Here is a 23348-nt window from a genome sequence, read left to right as displayed (position 1 = left end):
ATGTTGCCTATGGGCACAAACCCACCGTCACTGGGCCAGACAGAACTGGCAAAAACTGTTCTTCACTGACGAGTCGCGGTTTTGTCTCACCAGAGGTGATGGTCGGATTCGCGTTTATCGTCGAAGGAATGAGCATTACACCGAGGCCTGTACTCTGGAGCGGGATCGATTTGGAGGTGGAGGGTCTGTCATGGTCTGGGGCGGTGTGTCACAGCATCATCAGACTGAGCTTGTTGTCATTGCAGGCAGTCTCAACGCTGTGAGTTACAGGGAAAACATCCTCCTCCCTCATGTGCTACCCTTCCTGCAGGCGCTTCCTGACATGACCCGCCACAGCATGACAATACCACCAGCCACACTGCTCGTTCTGTGCGTGATTTCCTGCAAGACAGGAATACCCGTGTTCTTCCATGGACAGCGAAGAGCCCAGATCTCAATCCCATTGAGCACGTCTGGGACCTGTTGGATCGGAGGGTGAGGGCTAGGGCCTTTCCCCCTGAAATGTCCGGGAACTTGCAGATGCCTTGATGGAAGAGTGGTAGCATCTCACAGCAAGAACTGGCAAATCTGGTACAGTCCATGAGGATGAGATGCACTGCAGTACTTAATGCAGCTGGTGGTCACATGTCTGTGGAACTTGTTCAGTTTATGCCTCAGTTGTTGTATCTTGTTATGTTCATACAAATATTTACACATGTTAAGTTTGCTGAAAAGTTGACCGTGAGAGGTTGTTTCTTTTTTTGCTGAGTTTAGTTGTATGTTGCCAGTTTTCAAATTCACAAAGGTTTCCTTTCTTTGGCAGTTTGACGATAAGGCCTTTTCTCTAGTCTTGTGGTAAGACATCATGCTCCCAGGTCTTGCAAAATATATCAGTCAGTACCTTGGTAGCTGTGTTGACATCAGCTTTAAGTAGCTTAGTGTGCAGAGAGTCTTCGTAAGCCTTGATGGCTGCTTGGACCTCTGCTTCAACTGGTGGGCCGGTGTCAATACCATCAATCTCATCCGAGGTTGGTAGGTCTTTTGGATCATTAGGCTTTGGCCAGTTGACAACCTCTTCAAAGTGCTGGACCCATCTTGCAGTTTGTTCCTCTTTGGTTGTTTTACCTTGTTTGTCTTTGACTGGCATTGTGTGGTTGCTAACTTGGCCACAGAGCTGTCTTGTGATCTTATATAGAGTACTTAGTTCTCCTCTTGCTGCAGCTTGTTCTGCCTCACTGGCCAATAATATTATCCTTTCCAGCACTCTTTCTTACTTTTTTGTCCTTGGTCTTATATTCTTGCTTTGCTCGCTCAATCAGCCTGGGTGATTTTGTGCTCAGCAGTTTATCTTTGGCCAGCCTTCTCACATCTATTTTCTTCCACGTATCTTGTGTTAACCACTTCTTTGCCCGTTTTCTAAAGCCAATAACTTTCTTTGTCGTTTCTGTTTACGCATTCTCGAGGTTGTTCCACATGGTTTCAACTGTGCCCTGGTCTTCCTCTGCATTGGCTAATGGACTGAAGCGATTTCTTAGCTCAATGGTAAAAGCTTTCTTTATTTCAGGAGATGTGAGCTTGTTGATGTCAAAGACGTTCTGCCCTTGTTGTATTGTGTATGTGTGTGGCTCACAGCTTCACCCTGACCTTGGCTATTACCAGGTAGTCGTCACTGTTGAAATCTGCCCCACGGTGGAACTTGATATCCTGCAGACACCTTCGCCATTTCTTATTGATAATGATATGGTCAATTTGGTTGACTGTGACCATCTGGGGTTCTTCATGTTAATTTATGGATGTCTTTGTGAGGGAATTGTGTGCCACTAATCACACAGATGTTATTGAGGCAAAAGTCAACAATCTTTTCACTGTTGTTGCCCAATAGTCTATTCACAGTCTGTGTTTTCTGCTCCAACCTTTGCATTCAAATCCACCGATGTCCTGACCATGCCGTGTTGTGGGACCTTGGATACTGCTTGTTGTAGCTGCTCGTATCAGTCATCCTTGTTCTCCTCCTCTGCCTCGTTGGTGATGGAATAGCATTGCAGGATGGTGAACTTGCAGTCCTTGGAGTCAAGTGTTGCTCTGATGAACCGGTCATTGATTGGTTCCCATTCCAGGTCATTGATTGGTTCCCATTCCAAGAGTGATTTGCCAGTTGTTCTACTGATAATGAGGGCTAGACCACTGGAGTAGGAATAATCCTTTCCTGAATAGATCGTTTAGCCATCGCTTTTCACCGTGCGTCCAGAACCAGTCCATCTGCTTTCGCTTACACACAGGATATTCATGCTCTGATAACTTGAGCTGTCATGAAGTTTCAAACATGGTGAGGATGTTCCATGCGCTAAGACGTACTGTAGTTTTGGGCCCTAGAAAACATGTCATCGAGCCCCTGATTTCCCGGGTGGGGCTTTCATCTAAAACTGTCATAGTATTTGTATCTGCCAAGGCAGCAGCTACTTTTGGTGGGCTCCGGCAGAATTAAGGCAGTTCTACAATTTTTTTAAACATGACAATAAATTCATTACAAAATTTCACAACATACTAAGTGTGGGCCCTCAGGCCCATACTCCACTACCACATAATTATGGAGGGCCAGGTGCTGTGTATAGTCTGTTATCTCACCTGCAACCTGCCCTGCATGGTTGTCCCTGCCTGGCCCAAAACCCCACCTGTATAATCTACAGGATCACTGAAACAAGCAAGCTTCCCCACCAACGCCATGGAATTATGCATGGTTCATTTTCATAGATTGACTTGAAAACCAGATCAGTGATCATTGCAAAAAAAACAGGTTAAACTGTTTTGATAAAATAATACAATTATTAGTGGGTCTTATGATTGTGGAAGGCTTATATTTAGCCTAGCCCTGAATTCATTAGATTATTGCTGACTGTTTGAAATTGAAAACATTCAATCTTATATATATATTGTGAATTGCCCATAAGTATAAAAAAAACGGGAGATTCGATTCTTAGGCCATATCGCCCAGCCCTACTGACCAGCTTTGTTGTGATAGGGCGAAGTAAGGGGTGCCATGGTAACAGTGTTCAGATGGTTGCTAACTGATGATTAATGGCTGTAGAGAATGTGAAGATTAATTATACATTGATTTGGCCAAGATGGTTATGGTAGTGATATCTTAGAGGTTATTGTTATTTTTGTCTAGAGTGGCATCTTTGCCCCTTAAGAACATAATATGGTTTCAACATAAAGTGTTTTTTTAGCTTTACAGTTCTACAGATTCTAGAAATCCAGTTTTTCAATGATAGCAGTTTACTATGACATCAAAACCAACACTGTATTTCCTAACCACTATCTGTCTCCAGGCGACACGTCTTCTACCTTTGGCACCACTGGAGGCGGGACCACGATCACCACGATGGCCAGGGCTGTGGCAGTGAGTCTCCCCAGCTGAACCACACTGGCGCTGGGCTGAGCAGCTACCCTCACACAGCCTCCCCTAGAGGAGTGGGTCTAGACAGGGTGGAGAGCAGGAACGGACAGACTCAGGAGGGTCAGAATGCCATGGAGGTGGACGGGGTCGGGGTCGGGGTCCCAGACCCCCGCGACACTAAGCGTCTGAAGCGGGGTCCCCCTGACCCCTACCCCCCCGCCCTGCCCTCAGAGCACGGTTTCATAGCCAGCGTCCTGGACGGCTGCCGCTCCCACGAGCAGGGATGCTTCGCCCTTGCATACAGGAAGTGGCTAGACTCTGTGATTGGTCAGTGAGAGATGGACGGACAAGGTCATTGGTCAGTGAAAGGAGACGCTTTCTACTCCACGGGAGATGGGTTACGGTTTAAATTTGCCCCTCTTGCACAGATCTAGGATCAGCTTACTCTCACCCAACCCCTAACCTTAACCATTAGGGCAAGAACTGTAAAATACTGTCCCTAGATCAGCGTCTAGTGGCTGGTAACATTATGCTCATCTTGAAGGCTCTGGAAGGGGGCTGGGGGATCTCAAAGTTATTTGTGGCCCCTCCCGTCTTCCTGGAAATACCTGGACTCTGATTTGTCGGCAGAGCTTTGTCTGAGCCAATCCCCTTTTCAGAATGGAAATCTGAGTGTGGCTTTGCTCTGAGTCGTTCCACCTCAAAGCACAAGAAAGAGGACCACCAGATTTTTCTGAAATTGTTTCTGTAGTTAGTAAGAGGAGATACGATTAGCATTCCTGTAACATTATTTTGTTGAAATATAATTAGATCTCTGAAATATTAAGCGAATTGATGTCATCCAAATTGACCATTTTAATTTATAAGATTCAGATTGTAGTCAAATATAGTACCCAACATCCAATTTTGGCCAAACATCTTCCTACCAATGCATCCCCCAAAAGATGTCAAAGACCACCCACGGACCCCCTACACCCCATGCCAATCCCACCCCAACAACCAGTATACAGTATCAGCTGTCTATGTTTGACAAGTAGTCTGAAGCTGTGGCTTGGAGTATTGCTTCTCCATACTAAGTAATGTATTCCCTGTGCATCTGGTGATGTTTCTTTCCTCCCTGTTCAGAGAAATGAGTAATTAAAGTGGCTTGCATTGGTTATTAAGCAACAAAAGTGAAGCTTGTGCAACTATGGGGAAAAACAGACCTGTTTGGCTTAGATTGTTGACAACATGTGAACTATATTTAGTCTCCAAATGTTTGTTGAACACATAAATACATTTTCACAATGAGCACTTGTTGACTCTCAAATACATTGTTACAGTTGTTAGTTAGCATTTTTTTTGCCATATTAGCATTGACATGAAATATGTCAAAACACCTCAAAACATGACATGGTATCAAGAACACACTCCCTACACTCGCAATAACATCTGCTAACCATGTGTATGTGACCTGAAACGAGACACATACAATTCCCCACATGGTAGCTTCTTGTCATTGTCACCGTTCAGAATCATTACAAAGCACATCTTCAGGCCATAACGATGTGTGTGTCATTTTTGTGACTTTATCTGCCAACCGGTCTATAGATTTTTACCACTAAATGCCACTGTTCCTGCTTTTCCACCACTCTTTTATCCATTTTGCTGGTCTCATGTGTTTATATCACAATATTTCATTTTACAACTTTGGGTTGAAAACCAATAGATTTGTCTCATTATTAAAATAAATTGTGTGGTCCTCACAATTCAAGCCGGTCCTCCATGAAAGCAATTCAGCTTGTTCTTATAGCAACTTAATGCTGAATACCAACTCTTCTTGAATAGTCCAACAAGTGGCTGCTCTCTGAGAGGGCTATCCCGATGCAATTCTCATATGAAGACTTTTCCTTACAAGCCAAAAACTTTGATGGAGAAATTGGCTAGGAACTAAATGTTGTGACAGCCTTAATAAAGTAATTAATTGCTTGGCGGTCTTATGTGTTTCAATAAAATGATCAGGAAACAGCTCTATAAAAGAATAAAAGAGTGTGATGGTATAGCAGGAACAGTGGCATCTAGTGGTCAAAACTTGGTACTTTCACACTACTTCATGGTAAATAATGCAAACGACTTCAATACTATCAGGGGGGAAAAACATCAGTTTCATAGGGAATACATTACATAGTATGGAAAAGCAATACTCTATGTAGCGTCATACTACTTATCAATCATGGAGAACTGATACTGAATACTGGTTGGGGGTGCGTGGGTGGCTTTTACATTTTTTGGGGGGGATTCCTCGTGTCTTACTCATTGGTAGGAAGAAGTTTGGTCCAAATCGGATGTTTAGGACTATATTTATTGAATATTATCTGAATCCTAAATTGCCGATTTGGGTGCAATTAATTAGCCTAATTTCTCCAAGATAAAATGTAAACAAAATAATGCTTCAGAAATACCTATCTTACCTGTTTCTTACTACAGAAACATTTTGAGAACAATCTGAGATGGTGGGTGTCATGGCTTGCTGAAATAATATGGAACGACTTCTCTGGAAGAGTATGGCTCGTATGGTCTGTTAGTAGCTTAGTTCAGGTACCTCAATACCTCAGGTCTCTTTCAATGTTAGGGACTGGAACAATTATGTCAACCAATTCTGTCTGTCATTTGAGTTTTTTTCACTTAAGAGATGTATTCTTCCGGTATCTTTCTTTTGTCTTCCAGTAACTAAATGTATTGTAGCAGAATAGGTTACATGAAGCTGCCAGGTTACAGGAGGCTATTCATCACAAATGTTGTTATCAGGTCAATTCTGCAGAATTAAACTAAGGACTATAGTGAGATGAGCAGTGCAGCAAATCATTCATGGTCAACATACAAAAACAAAGAACAAAAAACTAGCAAAGCCATTATATGCCGATACCGATATGTCGTGCATCCCTACGGACAACTAAACAACATTTAGACTGAGCACAACCATGAACCAATGAAACTCATGTTGTAGCTCTCAGAGAAATTGAAGTTTTTTGCAAGGAGAGAGGAAAGCAAATAAAATCTAGCCTAGAGAAACAATTCTAGTTGATCCAGGTTTCTTCATACCTGGATGTGAAATATATCAACTGCCAGGCGTACAATGGTCTTGAGTCACTTCAATTGTAGAGAGGTGCTCGATTGTAAAGAAATGACTGCAAGCACATTCTAAAAATTATAATTTCCTCAGAAGGTTCTCTTGAAGTACCTAGCCCTCGAGTCTGTCAATGAGAATGATTACAGTACTGTATGTAAGCACAACTGGTATATAGGCTGTGTCACTGCTTTCCCTTTTTATTCAAGAACAACTTGGTGCCAACCTGGTCCAAGATCTGTTTGTGCTCTTGCCTACCCCATTGTCATTGTCAAGGCAAACATTTTGCATGACAATTCCATAAGGAGTTGACAAGCGAGCAGAAACAGACTGGCACCAAGGCTAACTTGGTACCACAACCTCTATTTCCATTCTGAGGGGGAACTATAATCCCCCCCAGATCTGATCATCACATTGTCTGCATCCCAAATGGCACACTGTATAGGTAATAGGGTGCCATTTGTGACACACTCATACTCTCCTGGAGTGGTTGTTGCTGCTGTATTTTTTTCACAGTTCTGTTTGTTTAGTCCTCTTAGTGATACCTGGGCTTGTATTCACAAAGTTTCTCTGAGGAGCGTTGCCTGATAAAGGATCCGTTTTGGCCTTTTGATCTTTATGATTACATGGTCAGGGGGTACTTAATCCTAGATCAGCACTCCTACTCTGAGACTCTTTATTAGAGATGTAACTCACTATTTACCGATACGCATTAGTCCCTAGTTCTAATGTTGAAGAGAGAACGGCGTTGACAGTCATTGATCTACAAGTCATTTTGCATGCCGAAAAACCCCAGGCAATGTCAGTAGCCTAGCAAAGATTTTCCATTATATTGACAAGATAGTCGAGTGACCGCCCTCAAAGATGGAACAGAGGCGATTTCAGGGGGGCCCATTACCAATGAGAGGGCAGATGCGCGTGTGAACAACAGGCATCACACAGTTTTTTCAATGTTGTGAAATGCCACTTGTGTCCACATATATCAGTGCATTTGTAACAACTTAATCATTACGAAACTAATATTCAATCAAATAACCTTCAAGTAGCAAATTAGCAATTCAATGTTTTTCTGACCAAATTCGACACTCTCATTGACCTCCATACAAAAATGTAATCCATTCTCCGTTTCATGAATTTATTCACGGGTAAATAGTAATTGACTCTTTTTTTAAACCACTTCCTGGGTGGATTTTCTTCAGGTTTTCAACTGCCATATCAGTTCTGTTATACTCATAGACATTATTTTACATTATCTACCAATTATATGCATATCCTAGCTTCTGGGGTTGAGTAACAGGCAGTTTACATTGGGCACGCTTCACATCCAGACGTCAAAATACTGCCCCCAAGCCATAAGAAGTTAACTTTTTTTTTTTTTATGTGTTATTTCATAGTTTTTATGTCTTAACTATTATTCTACAATGTAGAAAATAGTACAAATAAAGAAACCCCTTGAATGAGTAGGTGTTTTAAAACTTTTGAACGGCAGTGTATGTAATGGGGAATTGATAAAACATAAATAACCAAAGGACAAACAATTCACACAATGATCTCACATTAGTTGACTTTTGACTTTTAGATTTTTAGCATTTTAATTCCGATATTACTTTATGAAATCTTTAGAAAATAATTGCCTCCATGTTCCCATGGTCAGATTTTGCCTATAGACTACTTTGAAGAAAGGTAAGACATGCTTGATAATATGAAATAAAACATTCAGGTATCAAAAAAGTAAGTATGTTATATATCGCCATTTATCGGCCAATTGCCGGCTACCGGAAACCCTGGCACACACAGACAGAGAAGTCAGCTAAAACAGATCTAGATACGTATCGAATTGAAATTGGAAGGGAAAGATGCACTTCCCTACTCTTTATGAATACAGGCCCTGGCTGATGGCATGCATTATTGCTCAACAATAGTACCAGATCTGTTTGTTCTCTTGTCTACTCCATTGCTGTCTTTGTCAATCCAAACAATGTTTTGTTTGGCATGCCAATGGGTGACAAGGAGTTGACACAACTATATATACACCTTCCCAGAAGAGTGGAGGCTGTTATAGCAGCAAAGGGGGGACCAACTCCATATTAATGCCCATGATTTTGGAAAGAGATGCTCGACGAGTGTCCACATACTTTTGGTCATGTAGTGTATGTAACCGGCAATAACTGGCCTGAATGCCTATCATTCAGCACGACATTCAAAATGGCCGCCTTTCTTTGGGCCAACAGCATCAAGGGTGAGGCAGCTGCTCTCATTCAATGTTTTTGATGTTTCAGTGTTTTTTTTATCTTTCTTCCCTGGAGAGTAACTTGGCTCCCACTAACTTGACAGCTTTTCAGTCCAGTGGAGTTTACTACAAAGCAGGATCAATGAGTTAGCTGGCCAACTTCAATTAACAACCAGAAATAGCTATTGATTTTCTGGTCCATTGAGAAAGCTCAACTTAGATATGTGTTTCTGGTTGTTGACTAATTTAGACCATGCCCGTTTCAAACTTATCGTAAAACATATTTTTTTAAATAGTTAGGCAAGGTAGCTGGCTAACTCATTGATCCTGCTTTGTTGTATACCCCTCATATCTCACAGACCCACTGATCTGGGTATTATAGGCGTATGATTTAAAGCTTGTTGTCATTAGGAGTCAGTGAAAGCATTGTGTAGGAAGAGTTTATTTTATGCTTACAGCACTATCTCCATAGAAATAGGACTCATGGATAGAATGGATTCTATTTATAGGACTGTCTCTCAATTCAGCACATAACATTAAAGGGATAGTTTGGGATTTTGAGTCAGACAAACTTGTGGATACCATTTGTATGTCTGCGTCCAGTATGAAGGAAGTTAGGGGTAACTAGCATTTGCACATTGACTGGAAGTTTGCGTCATAACTGGAACTGCTAGCATTACACTAACGCTAGTTAGCAACTTCCTTCAAACTGAACACAGAGACATAAAATTGTATACACAAGTTCAAATGACTGGGGTACACAAAGGGCTTCATTGCCAAAATACTGATCTATCCCTTTATAGGATTATACACATTAAGAAATGTTTATGATCCTTTCTCTGCTCATTTTTCTCAACCTACAGTATATACTTGAGGTATTCAATCAAACACTGCACTGGCTCCTGTAATAAGCATTATAACCAGATAATAGGTTACTCTATGGTAAATACGGTATAAAGACCTTTCTTTTGGTAGTGTTACAATGATACGTGTTACATTATCTCAAGGTAAATCATCTAAGTTTGTGTTTTATAAGAATGACATTACATTCCCTAACCTGTATATTCACAGAACATATCTTTAGACTGACACATACTCGCAATGTACATATTCCGGTAGGGTTACATTTTGTAAGAAAGGGCCCCTGTCCTGTACCTTTTGTAAATGTAATTTGTTCAGTTGCACAAACCACTATGAACATGATAATAATAACAACGGCAGAACACTTCTTCCACCCTTTATTGGTCATAGAGTAATAGAACAATATTTTATATTGCAGCTCTGATGAACATTGGGCTTCTTCTGTATTATTTTCTGTAAGGTGCAAATGGGATATTTGCAGCTGTTTTCGTAATTAACATTTTCCAGCCCCATCTCAGTTTAAAGGGATAGTTCACCCAAATTACAAAATGAAACATTGCTTTCCTTACCTTACCCATAGACTGCTTACAGGGTATGACAGCAATCCATGCTTTGGTTTAGTTTCCCTGGAACTGTTTCCACATGCTAACATTGTAACATTTGTGGCACAAATCCCATTTAACTCATTGGACCGATATTAGCTCTTTTCACGCATCATGTCTAAATCATCTGAAACAATCTGAAATTGATTGTGAAGCTCAACAAAAGTCACTTACAGTGGATTTGAAAATTATGTAATTTGGGTGAACTATACCTTTTAAGTGGCAGGGCTGAATTAGGCTGAATCAAGTCTTAAGATTATTGCTTTAAATGAATAGTTCACCTTTCTGTCTTCTCCTCTTACATCGATACTTCACCACCTATGTATCTCCTCTTAAAGGGATAGTTCCCCTACTCCAACCTGCAGTTAACCTCTCTTATCTTAGATGCATCCTCCTGCAGATCTGCCCCTAAGTCACTCCAGCTCATTTGTCAAAGTGGTTATTATACAATACTGTATTATGTGTCTGAGCCACTGCCCACAGGGCAGGAAGGTCAGATTCTCTGTTGGATAGGGAGGGATACTGCTATAGAGTAGGTTGGGAAAACGTTTCCATTTGTATTAGAGACAGACTTGTATTTCTGTTAGGTGTCTGAGCCCTCTCGTCGAGGTGCTACTTAACAGGGCCAGTATGCACAAAGCGTATCTAGGAGTCCTGATCTAGGATCAGTTTAGTCTTTTTGATCATAATAAATAATATTATATGGATAGGAGGGACCTGATCCTATATCAGCTCCCTACTTCAAGACACTTTATGAATACAGGCGTAGGCTACTGTCGTGTGTATCTGTAATGTGATCAGAACAGGCACTGGTATGAAGCATGTGGACGAGGGAGACAATGTCAACACAGACAGACAGACAAACAAACAAGCTGGGAGAGAGCTTGGTAGTTGCCACTGAAGTATTCTCTTCACGGCTGCCGCATAACAAAATGTGACAGAGCTCCAATGGATCAAAAACCAAACTGACGTTTTGAGTGGAAGGAGCAGGGGCATGCTCTTTAGCGCTTGTAGCACAACATAACAATCAACTTGCAACTGTATATCGTTCCCAAGAGGCTTAGCGTTTGAGACATAGGCCTAGACGAGCATTCATAAAACATTCATAATGCCACTGTGAACAGACAAAGAAGCTTATAACAGCCTATGACAACAGCTATACACACAGTACTAAGGTGATGTAGCTCTAGTGTGTTTTAGGGGCAGACAGTAGGGGCAGTAATGTGTGAAGTAGTCTTCAGCCATTGCGGTGGTCAGTCACACAAGCTGGGAAACACATCATGACTGTTGTAGGTGGATATTGGAACAGCCACAGTGTCTGTCCTGTTGGAGATCATTGCAGAAAGAGTTCAAATGCAGCCTTTACCCTTCTATCACTTAATTTGGATATTGTGTGCAGTGTGTCGGCCATACGTCTGCCTTGTCCTGCCGAAGGCACTTTGGTTTTTAGTTCACAACATTTTACCTACGAGGGATTCCATTTAACTCCTACTACTACCATGTTCTCTGTTACCTATGTTTGGAGTCATTAAGAAGACTGTATATAACCTAAGCATTATGTAAGAGACCCTTCTCATCTCAAAACCAATGTCCTGAATGATGAAAATAATTTGTCAAACTATCAAAGCTACATTTGGTTTTTGTTTTTAGTTTTCTCTGAGCTGTCACTTGTTGTTAGCTGTCATTGAGTAGTTTTCATTCTGTCTGTGTCAGCGTCTTTTGAATGAATGAACGCAAGCATATCCTTACTCTTTTTACCACGTGGGTTTGTTGTATTGCATACTAGGCCTACTTACAGACATTAGAATACAAACGTTAGAATATAGGAATTGTACATAAACTCAGCAAAGAAAGAAACATCCTCTCACTGTCACCTGCGTTAATTTTCAGCAAACTTAACGTGTAAATATTTGTATGAACATAAGATTCAACTGAGACATAAACTGTACAAGTTCCACAGACACGTGACTAACAAAAATGGAATAATGTGTCCCTGGACAAAGGGGGGTGTCAAAATCAAAAGTAACAGTCAGTATCTGGTGTGGCCACCAGCTGCATTAAGTACTGCAGTGCGTCTCCTCCTCATGGACTGCACCAGATTTGCCAGTTATTGCTGTGAGATGTTACCCCACTCTTCCACCAAGGTCAAATCAAATTTTATTTGTCACATACACATGGTTAGCAGATGTTAATGCGAGTGTAGCGAAATGCTTGTGCTTCTAGTTCCGACAATGCAGTAATAACCAACAAGTAATCTAGCTAACAATTCCAAAACTACTACCTTATAGACACAAGTGTAAGGGGATAAAGAATATGTACATAAAGATAAATGAATGAGTGATGGTACAGAGCGGCATAGGCAAGATACAGTAGATGGTATTGAGTGCAGTATATACATATGAGATGAGTATGTAAACAAAGTGGCATAGTTAAAGTGGCTAGTGATACATGTATTACATAAAGATGCAGTAGATGATATAGAGTACAGTATATATGAGATGAATAATGTAGGGTATGTAAACATTATATTAGGTAGCATTGTTTAAAGTGGCTAGTGATATATTTTACATCATTTCCCATCAATTCCCATTATTAAAGTGTCTGGAGTTGAGTCAGTGTGTTGGCAGCAGCCACTCAATGTTAGTGGTGGCTGTTTAACACTCTGATGGCCTTGAGATAGAAGCTGTTTTTCAGTCTCTCGGTCCCAGCTTTGATGCACCTGTACTGACCTCGCCTTCTGGATGATAGCGGGGTGAACAGGCAGTGGCTCGGGTGGTTGTTGTCCTTGATGATCTTTATGGCCGTCATGTGACATCGGGTGGTGTAGGTGTCCTGGAGGGCAGGTAGTTTGCCCCTGGTGATGCGTTGTGCAGACCTCACTACCCTCTGGAGAGCCTTACGGTTGTGGGCGGAGCAGTTGCCGTACCAGGCGGTGATACGGCCCGACAGGATGCTCTCGATTGTGCATCTGTAGAAGTTTGTGAGTGCTTTTGGTGACAAGCCAAATTTCTTCAGCCTCCTGAGGTTGAAGAGGCGCTGCTGCGCCTTCTTCACGATGCTGTCTGTGTGGGTGGACCAATTCAGTTTGTCTGTGATGTGTACGCCGAGGAACTTAAAACTTACTTCCCTCTCCACTACTGTTCCATCGATGTGGATAGGGGGGTGTTCCCTCTGCTGTTTCCTGAAGTCCACAATCATCTCCTTAGTTTTGTTGACGTTGAGTGTGAGGTTATTTTCCTGACACCACACTCCGAGGGCCCTCACCTCCTCCCTGTAGGCCGTCTCGTCGTTGCTGTTAATCAAGCCTACCACTGTTGTGTTGTCCGCAAACTTGATGATTGAGTTGGAGACCTGCAAGTTCCTGGACATTTCTAGGGGGAATGGCCCTAGCCCTCACCCTCCGATCCAACATGTCCCAGACGTGCTCAATGGGATTGAGTTCGGGGTTCTTTGCTGGCCATGGCAGAACACTGACATTCCTGTCTTGCAGGAAATCACACACAGAAAGAACAGTATGGCTGCTGGCATTGTCATGCTGGAGGGTAATGTCAGGATGACGCTGCAGGAAGGGTACCACATGAGGGAGAAGGATGTCTTCGCACAACGTTGAGATTGCCTGCAATGACAACAAGCTCAGTCCGATGATGCTGTGATACACCGCCCCAGACCATGACGGACCCTCCACCTCCAAATCGATCCCCCTCCAGAGTACAAGCCTCGGTGTAATGCTCATTCCTTTGACGATAAATGTGAATCCGAACATCACCCCTGGTGAGACAAAACCACGACTCGTCAGTGAAGAGCACTTTTTGCCAGTCCCGTCTGGTGTTTTTCAGAGTCAGTAGAAAGGCCTCTTTAGTGTCCTAAGTTTTCATAACTGTAACCATAATTGCCTACCTTCTGTAAGCTGTTAGTGTCTAAACGACCATTCCACAGGTGCATGTTCATAATTTTTTTATGGTTCATTGAACAAGCATGGGAAACAGTGTTTAAACCCATTACAATGAAGATCTGTGAAGTTATTTGGAATTTTACGAATTATCTTTCAAAAACAGGGTCCTGAAAAAGGGACGTTTCTTTTTTTGCTGAGTTTATATGCAGAATCATTATTTTTTACAAAGGTTCATTTAGTTTTTAAAAGATAATGTTGTTTCTTACTTTCTTTGTACTTTTTCTAATTTATTGTAAAATTGTTTTTGGAGGGTGTGTTAATATGTATGTTAATATGCCTAGCAGCTCATCTTTGATTATTTCTGTATTTATTTAGAGTAATACAATTAATTATATATACTGTTTCAACATAAATAGTTTTTTATCAACTGCTTACCAAGTTTAATAAAGATCATCATCTGGAATACACAACTTTGTCACTACCTGAGGTAAAATAGGTGAAGAATGGGTTGTTGGTGGAAAATACGTAATAAGCATGTTGGTAATGGTAAACTATTTATTTACATCTCTGACTAAAACTTCCTTGCTATTCCATTGCCATTACTTCTCTCTTTCACGTGTGCCTATCTAGCTAAATGTCTGGACATCACATGACAGCCTATAAATGGAATCCAGTTGTTTCCCCATGACTAAGTACAGATCTGAAAATAATAATTGAACTGACATGCAATATAGCATGGATATATGAAGCGGACCAGAAATGTGTGTACTCTAGTTGAAGACAATATAAGCCTTTCAAGACCGCTGAAGCGGCCATCCAGTGCTGGACAAAATTCCCCCCATTTAAAGATGCTTTTGGATTGTTTGTAATCCCCCTCTGATGTCACGGTGGCTGAGGAGGAGGGGTAGGGGAGGGAGGCAGCTCGCTCACAGCACAGCACAGACCGACTGCTGCTCAGCCTAGCCGGGTAGAGTGAGAGAGGTGTGGAACGAAAGATGGTGGAATTGCAGGGAATGGAACGGACCGACAGCTTGCAGAAACATCGATATTGAAGAACCTGAGGTGAGATGAATTACCGTTGATTCGAACGAATTGCTTGTGAACGCACGGTTACGTATTTTTGTGAACGAACTGTAGCACTAGCAGAGATTGCCTGGGCGAATGGCACTTGAGTGGCCAGGGTAGCCCAGTCATCCTGCTGCCGATACTTTTCATGGTCATGGCCAGCGGGAGATTTGTTGATCCATATAAGCAATACAAGAGTTAGGCTATAATGTATCAATGTAGCGTAGGGAATCATTTAAACGCCTACTTTGTTGACATGAAACAAACATTCTATGCGGCGGATAGAATATTTTCTAGGCCAGGTCATTCATTTGCAGATGTTCCGAAGGCATTGATAAGCTTAATTTTAAAACAATAGAAAATATTAGATATAATAAACTACAGCAATTTATCTATGGACAACATTATTTTCTAAATTTCAGGAGATAAAAAATTATGATGTTGCCGAGATGATGCTTTAAATTGCGCAACAAGTGCATTCGTTGTTCTATTCTTTTTTTCATTTTTTTTTCAATTAAGATAACAGTGCTTGGCTACGTGACAGTTAGGCTATAACGGGTTTGCTTTGCATTAGGTTCCATGGCATGAGGCTACATCCCTAACTTGATGGCTTTGCCAAAAAATAGGTGTTTTTTTCCAAGTGATGCGGCCCCTCCTAAATCTGACCAGGCTGGCCACAACAGTGCTATTGATCTGTCTGGGCTCTGGTCTGATTCATCCTTTTTGCAGACTTGGCTTCTGTAACAAGAGAGCATTCATTACGATGCGTTTATAATTGTTACTGCCTCGCAGCTGCCTCCGCCGTCCACGGGGACCGGGGCAAGATCGGTGTTTTTTTGCCAAATAGTGGTCTGTGAGCTGATGAATGGCGGTCCGGGCCCGGAATACGCAAGCGCAGTAGGTGCTTCGGATTTTGCATTCCTGACAAATATTCGTCCTAATTGTCGCCTTGGCTCATCCGTTTCGGAGCAGGTGGCAAGGAAAAAACTATTGACGTAATTAAGGTAAAAGTATGTTATGTCAATGTTTTGGGGTTTAGGAGTTGTTTCTGGGTTTTCTGTATTCATAGCTCTCCGCTTATCTGTGTTTTGTCCACAGATTAGTCGCAGCGCACTCGTTCTCTTCATCCTACCGATGATGCAGGTCGCAGAAAAGCAGTACCCCGCCTGTATGTCATGTGTTGTCTATATGGATGGAGATTGATTGGTCGCATTTTTATTCTTCAATAGCATCAAAATATTGATTGGTCGCATTTTTATTCTTCAATAGCATCAAAATACGTGGTTCACCACCAAATGCTATTTGGAGAACTGCAAAAACATACGACCCCAGCCATTCATTATCACAGAAATATTAGGTTTAAAGTTCTGTGGAACAGTATGTAATGTCAACCACTACTCAACCGTATCATAAATGTAACGTTACTAATTTACTTGTGGAATCGCTCATACAGTGCAACTTGAAATAGATCCATGATACACACTAACAAGTCACAACAAAGCCAACTTCAAATTCCGACATCCAGTGGCGGATGATAGGCGACATGGGCAACCGCCCAGCTGCACCCGGCGCCCGCACAAAAAAAAAACATTCGGAATGGTGGCATTTGTGCAATCAGTTTTCTATCGCTTATTTTCAGGTCACGTCACTGTGTGGGACCGTGGGTCGATTAACCTTGTCGGAATTGGCGCCCTGATTCTAGTTTGTGAGCTAGGCAGGTTACTACTTCCTGGGAAGATCTCCCACTCAGAAGTTGAGATGATGAAGCCGGACTAGGAGCAAGGGTATCTTTCAAATAGCGCACCTCTAACTTTGTACAGTACTAATGCAATTAGTTGTGCAATTTAGTTTGTGTTTCTTGTTTGCGGTGCAATAGTGTAATAATCAGGTTCTTTTCTTTATAAGTGTGTTATTCTATTGTGTATTTGTGTGATATAGGACTTGTGCAATTTAGTTTTATTTGTGTGTTTTCTGTTAGCAATAGGGTAATAGTGTAATAATTTGATCCTCTTTTTATTTGTATTTATATACTACAATTTGTTTCTATTTGTCTTGTACTTTATATTTCTGAGTTGTATTTTTGTATATATGTTTTTATTTATATAGTTTTAAATGTTATGATTATCTATTTGTGTTGTTCCAAATGGCTGGTTGTTTTTTGGGGGAGGGGAGCGGAGCATACAAGCTAGAACCGCCACTGCCGACATCCATAGCATGTGAGTTTCAAGTTTGGGGAAGCAATTTTTTTTCTCACCTTTACAGGCATCTATATCCACCTTTATCAGGCACTTGTAGACAGGCAATCCGGACGATGCTGGACCAATTGTGCACCGCCCTTTGGGACTCCCAATCACAGCCGGTTGTGATACAGCCTGGAATCGAACCAGGATCTGTAGTGACGCCTCTATAGCACTGAGATGCAGTGCCTTAGACCGCTGCGCCACTCGGGAGCGGTCATATAACTCAATCACTGTTAGCGAAACAGACCTTTCTGAACAGCGACCACAACTTTGGTTTTAGAAGGAGGGGGGAATCATTATTATTATATGCATATTTTTTTATCCAGTCAGAAAAACACTCCAAACCACCTACCCGACCGCTCGGAGGCGTTTTGTATCACATTCCAATGATGAAACTAAGGGGGACAAAAATGCAATTTCAGAATGTTTGGGGTGGTTCTGAACAATGCATACCTGAGCTCAGTGAAAAACTAAGCCTAATCAGAGACGTTTCTTCTCCTTTCTTTGCATAGGAAATGTGGCCTTTGATAAACACATTTCATGCAGTTCTACTATGCTTTATATGACTGGAGACATAAGCAACATATTTTTGAGTACAACAAATTAGTAGCCTACTCTATTGACACTGACAAACAGATCAGTAAAAACAACCATGTCTTAATCTTACCTGACCAAATTCACATAGAAATGGGAGTTAGAGATCTACCATTCCACTTGAAACCAAGTTGAAGAAGCGGTAGATATGTTCTATGTGTGCTATTTCTATGCTTCCTGTTCTTACATTTTGTTTTTGTGTCTTTTACTTTCAGTTTTGTACACTCAGCTTCAAACAGCTGAAACAACAATCTTTTTGGTTGCGGAAAATACATTTCACAGCGGTTTAGATGGTACAATTATTCTCTACACTATACTAGCTTATTTTGTCACACAAACTGAAATTCGGCAAACTATTAGAGTTTAAGCAGCCAGGAAATGCAGGATTTTCTGCGTATTGTAACTTTAAATGCAACCATCTAATCTCAAAACTTTCCAATGGTACCGATCCAATGATGACAGTGATTATTCACGATTGTATTTTTGAAATATTGCAATAGGGCTATTTAACTACTTTTCACTGACCACTGCAATTCAACAATCAGCTATTTGTTAGGCTATTTGCCAAGCGCTGCCCAAATTGCAGGTTTAAAACAATCCACAGCTAATTTTTTAAAGATTCAAATGATTCTCTGTGGCCAAATCATACACTCTGGTGTAGAATTTTGAATGATTTTGTTTATTTCTGTATAGGCATTTTGTAATTATATATCACATTTAATTTAATTTACTTTAGAGGAAGCTTATCTTCCTTTAACTTATTGGACGCGCCGCCAATGTCGACATCAATGTGAAAGTAACCAGTGCATAAAATAGCTGGCTGCAAGGTTTACAAGGCTGAGTTCAAATACCGACATCAAATTCAAAAGCAATGAACGCACTGCCTAAACGGCAGACAAACATAGCAAACTGTCTGGCACTGCCTATGCTCTCTGCGGTGAGAAAGGCGTGCAGGCTGGCAGCTTCTCTCTCAGCGATGCTCCGCATGGTCCTAAAGCCAGCTCTCAATTACAGCCGTTACATTTTAGGTGGGATTGGAATGATTTTTGTCTAAATTTTGTATAGCCTACGTTGACATTTTCTGTCTTGAGCTAGTGTATGGCGCCTGCCATACCCAACTGTAACCCCTCTTGATACCCCTCTTGATGTTCATGGTGACAGTAGTCAACCCCCTTCAAAGGTACATAGACACATTATGTGCATTTGCTGAAAAGGCTGCTTCTGTTAAATGTTTCTGACACAGATACTAGCCCTACAGTGTTGCTAAATAAGTCTTACTTCCTCCAATTAACCTTATAATATTTTGAGATTAGCGGGTGTGTGTTTGTTTAGGCCATCAGCGTAAGAAGCATATGGCGCGTGTAGTCCGAGGGAGGGAGGGAAAGGACCAGAAATATATCACTGCTTTAAAAGGATTTGCAGAATTCTTGATCCTCTCCTTCCATGTTGAGCCAGTAAGCTGTGTAATTGCTGAATAGGATGTATTATAAACGGTTCATCACCATGGAAATGGTCATAAATAGGACAGGGTTGATATCTAATTAAAAGACTAATAGGGTTAGTCCAGTGGTTAGCCAACCTGGTCCGAGCTTGGTGTGTGCAGGCTTTTGTTCCAGCCCACCACTGGCTGTTTTGTCGAGCAGTTGATAAGTTGAATCAGGTGTGTTATTGCTGGGCTGCAGTAATATTCTGCACACCCAGTAGCTCTCTAATCGATTATGTGAAAGTTGTGGAAGTTTAAGGAGCTTTATGGCCGTCATTGATTCTGGCATTTGACTTTAGTGTGTGCATTTGATTTCTGCGGCTTTTTTCCCTTTGGTAAACACTCAAGTGCATTTGTCTTGGAAAGGCGGGAAGGAAGGGGGTAGAGATCACAGATCAGAAATGCCCTTTCTCTGGGCAGAGGAGGAGGAGTGAGGCTGTATTTTCCTGGTGTGTTAGGCCAATCTGTGACCTTTCACTGGAGCCGTCTGTCTGTCCCTGATTCAGAAAGAGATGTGATTGGTGGATATCAGGCAGAATGAGATGTGGTTAGAGCTACTTCAGAATGAGATGTGATTGGTTGAACAGCAGGCATACCTACATGGCAGGCTTTCTGCTGGGGTGGAGGTTGTCAAGAGGAAGAATGCTACAAAAGCTGAGAGATATGAGTGAAGGAGAGGGGGAGAGAGAATGGATGGGGGTAGTGAGGGAATAGCGAGATGGAGGGGGAGTGAGGGGAGGAGATGGGGACTCTGACCTACAGAAAGGACTTCTGGTGTGAACACCTCCTCCCCTTCCTACCTCCTCCCTCGGCTCCCCTCTGAGATATGGAAGTCAGAGTTGTGGAATTGGTTTCCATGACTAATTTTCTCTCTAAGGAGAGAGAGAGAGAGTGTGTGTGTTTAGCACTCTGCGTGGTCCTTTTTCGGGCTCCCAAGTGGCGAAAGTGGCCTCTCTTGCATCTCAGTGCAAGAGAGGTGTCCCTACAGTCCCTGGTTCGAATCCAGGCTCTATCACACCCGGCCGTGATTGGGAGTCCCATAGGGCGGCGCACAATTGGCCCAGCGTCATCCGGGTTTGGCTGTGGTAGGCCGTCGTTATAAATAAGAATTTGTTCTTAACTGACTTGCCCAGTTAAATTAAATAAAGGTTAAATAAATACAATTTCAGAGGTGAAAATGTACATCTGTTATTGACCAGCATGTTGAGAGGGATAGAATATGTTGGGCTAGTATCAATATCACTCTACTCATTCACACACAGCTGTTCATTCTCTCTCTCACACACACACACACACACACACACACACACAGCATAATATTGCTATTATTTTGGGGACCCTTAAAGATGTTGTCGAAGGAGGTGTTTTTAATTTGTCATTCTTCACTTTAAGTGTTTCATTGTCTGTCTCTGTCATAATGGTTGTTAGTTTAATTGCAGTACTGTCAGTGTCTCATCATTCTTAGCAGTTGTTTTCTCAGTTACTCACTGTCAACGTCTGCACTGGCTGCCTACCCACACTACTCTCTGCTACATGCATATAGATTACTCCTTTTCATTTACTCTCCAATGGAGTGATAACAAGAGGAGGAGAGATGTTTTGGAGATTACAATCAGAGATAGTCTATTACAATTATGAACTACCTTCTTGCCCACATGTGCTGTTGTTGTCTGTGCCCAATAATGTTTGTACCATGTTTTGTGCTTCTACCATGTTGTGCTCCTGCCATGTTGTTTTGCTACCATGTTGTTATGTTGTGTTGCTACTATGCTGTGTTGTCATGTGTTGCTGCCTTGCTATGTTGTCTCAGATATCTCTTTATGTTGTGTTGTCGGGATGTGTGTTTTGTCCTATATATATTTTTTATTTTAGTTATTTTTAATCCCAGCAGGAGGCCTTTTGCCTTTTGGTAGACCGTCATTGTAAATAAGAATTTGTTCTTAACTGACTTGCCTAGTTAAATAAAGGTTACATTTTAAAAACATGAAATTGACGTGGTTTCTCCTCTCTTAATGCATGTTTTTCACAATACAGTATGTTGTTTGCTAAAATGTCATAAACAAGGTGATGGCTCATTCCCACATGGTTGGGGTATTTTACTAATTTATGTACAGTATTATGCAGAGTAGGTATCCAAACCAGTCAAAAGTTTGGACACCTACTCATTCAAGGGTTTTTCTTTATTTTTACTATTTTCTACATTGTTGAGTAATAGTGAAGACATCAAAACTATGAAATAACACAAATGGAATCATGTAGTTACCAAAAAAGGGTTTAACAAATCGAAATATATTTTCAATGAGATTCTTCAAAGTTGCCAACCTTTGCCTTGATGACAGCTTTGCACACTCTTCTCTTGGCATTCTCTTAACCTGGAATGATTTTCCAACTATCTTGAAGGAGGTCCCACATATGCTGAGCACTTGTTTGGCTGCTTTTCCTTCACTCTGCGGTACAACTCATCCCAAACCATCTCAATTGGAATGAAGTTGGGTGATTGTGAAGGCCAGGTCATTGTATGCAGCACTCCATCACTCTCCTTCTTGGTCAAATTGCCCTTACACAGCCTGGAGGTGTGTTGGGTAATTGTCCTTTTGAGAAACAAATGATACTCCCGCTAAGCCCAAACCAGATGTGATGGTGTATCGCTGCAGAATGCTGTGGTAGCCATGCTGGTTAAGTGTGCCTTGAATTCTAAATAAATCACTGACAGTGTCACCAGCAAAGCACCCTCGCACCATCACACCGCCTCCTCCATGCTTCATGGTGGGAACAACACATGCGGAGATCATCTGTTCACCTACTCTGCGTGTCACAAAGACAAGGTGGTTGGAATCAAAAATTGCAAATTTGGACTCATCAGACCAAATGAAAGATTTCCGCCAGTCTAATGTCCATTGCTTGTGTTTCTTGGCCCAAGCAACTCTCTTATTCTTAGTAGTGGTTTCTTTACAGCAATTCACACAGTCTCCTCTGAACAGTTGATGTTGAGATGTGTCTGTTAATTGAACTCTGTAAAGCATTTATTTGGGCTGCAAGGTGCAGTTAACTCTAATGAACTTATCCTTTGCAGCAGAGGTAACTCTGGGTCTTCCTTTCCTGTTGCGGTCCTCATGAGAGCCAGTTTCATCATAGCGCTTGATGGTTTTGGCGACTGCACACATTTCCGTATTGACTGACCTTAAAGTAATGAGGGACTGTCATTTTTTCTTTGCTTATTTGAGCTGTTCCTGCCATAATATAGACTTGGTCATTTACCAAATAGAGCTATCTTGTCACAACACAACTGATTGGCTCAAGCGCATTAAGAAGGAAATACATTCCACTCATTAGCTTTTAACATGGCCCACCTGAGTGAGAAGCAGTCTAAGGCACCGCATCGCAGTGCTAGAGGCGTCACTACAGACCCTGGCTCGATCCCGGGCTGTATCACAACCGGCCGTGATCGGCAGTCCCATCGTCGTTTTGGTTAGGGGAGGGTTTGACCGGGGTAGGCCATCATTTTAAATAAGAATATGTTCTTAACTGACTTGCCTAGTTAAATAAGGTTAAATAAATTTTTAAAAAACATTTAAATGCATTCCAGTGTGTAGACACATGTAATCTTTCTCTCAGGGTTGGTCCAGTCATTTCAGCAAGCCATGACATCCAGATTGTTTCAGATTGTTCTGAAATTGTTTCTGTAGTTAGAATCAGATAAGATTAGTATTCCTGCAATATTATTCAATATTATTTTGTTTTAAGACCATTTGGATTCATATAATATTCAATAAATGATTAAGACGTGAGGAATCCAAATAAATGGTCAAAAGCCATCCACGGACCCCCCAAACCCCACACCAAGCCCACCCTAATGGCCAGTATACAGTATATTTTCCCTATGTTTGACAAGTAGTATG

The 23348-nt window shown here is 41.6% G+C and overlaps 2 protein-coding genes across 8 annotated transcripts in view; both read left to right on the top strand.

Annotated features, from left to right (window-relative positions):
* The window catches only part of LOC110526044 (protein prenyltransferase alpha subunit repeat-containing protein 1), a 67138-nt gene extending 60493 nt beyond the window's left edge, over positions 1-6645 (top strand). For all 4 annotated transcript variants that reach the window (XM_090238036.1, XM_036980251.2, XM_090238037.1 and 1 more), the window contains one exon: positions 3309-6645. In XM_090238036.1, the coding sequence (XP_090094162.1) occupies positions 3309-3711 (403 nt within the window). In that variant the 3' untranslated portion in view covers positions 3712-6645. The remainder of the gene's footprint in view (positions 1-3308) is intronic.
* Positions 6646-14779: 8134 nt separating this feature from the next.
* The window catches only part of apba1a (amyloid beta (A4) precursor protein-binding, family A, member 1a), a 100767-nt gene continuing 92198 nt past the window's right edge, over positions 14780-23348 (top strand). For 2 of the 4 annotated variants that reach the window (XM_021606637.3, XM_021606631.3), the window contains exon 1: positions 14780-15129. The gene's annotated coding sequence lies outside the window, so the exon portion shown is untranslated. The remainder of the gene's footprint in view (positions 15130-23348) is intronic. The other 2 variants (XM_090238029.1, XM_021606633.3) reach the window with 1 other exon arrangement.

The sequence above is a fragment of the Oncorhynchus mykiss genome, chromosome 6 (genome assembly GCF_057628025.1).
Source record: "Oncorhynchus mykiss isolate SJ-2025 chromosome 6, ASM5762802v1, whole genome shotgun sequence".
Taxonomy (NCBI): Eukaryota; Metazoa; Chordata; class Actinopteri; order Salmoniformes; family Salmonidae; genus Oncorhynchus; species Oncorhynchus mykiss.
The sequence above is the reverse complement of the archived record's forward strand: the minus strand, read 5'-3'. Positions and strand labels throughout refer to the sequence as shown.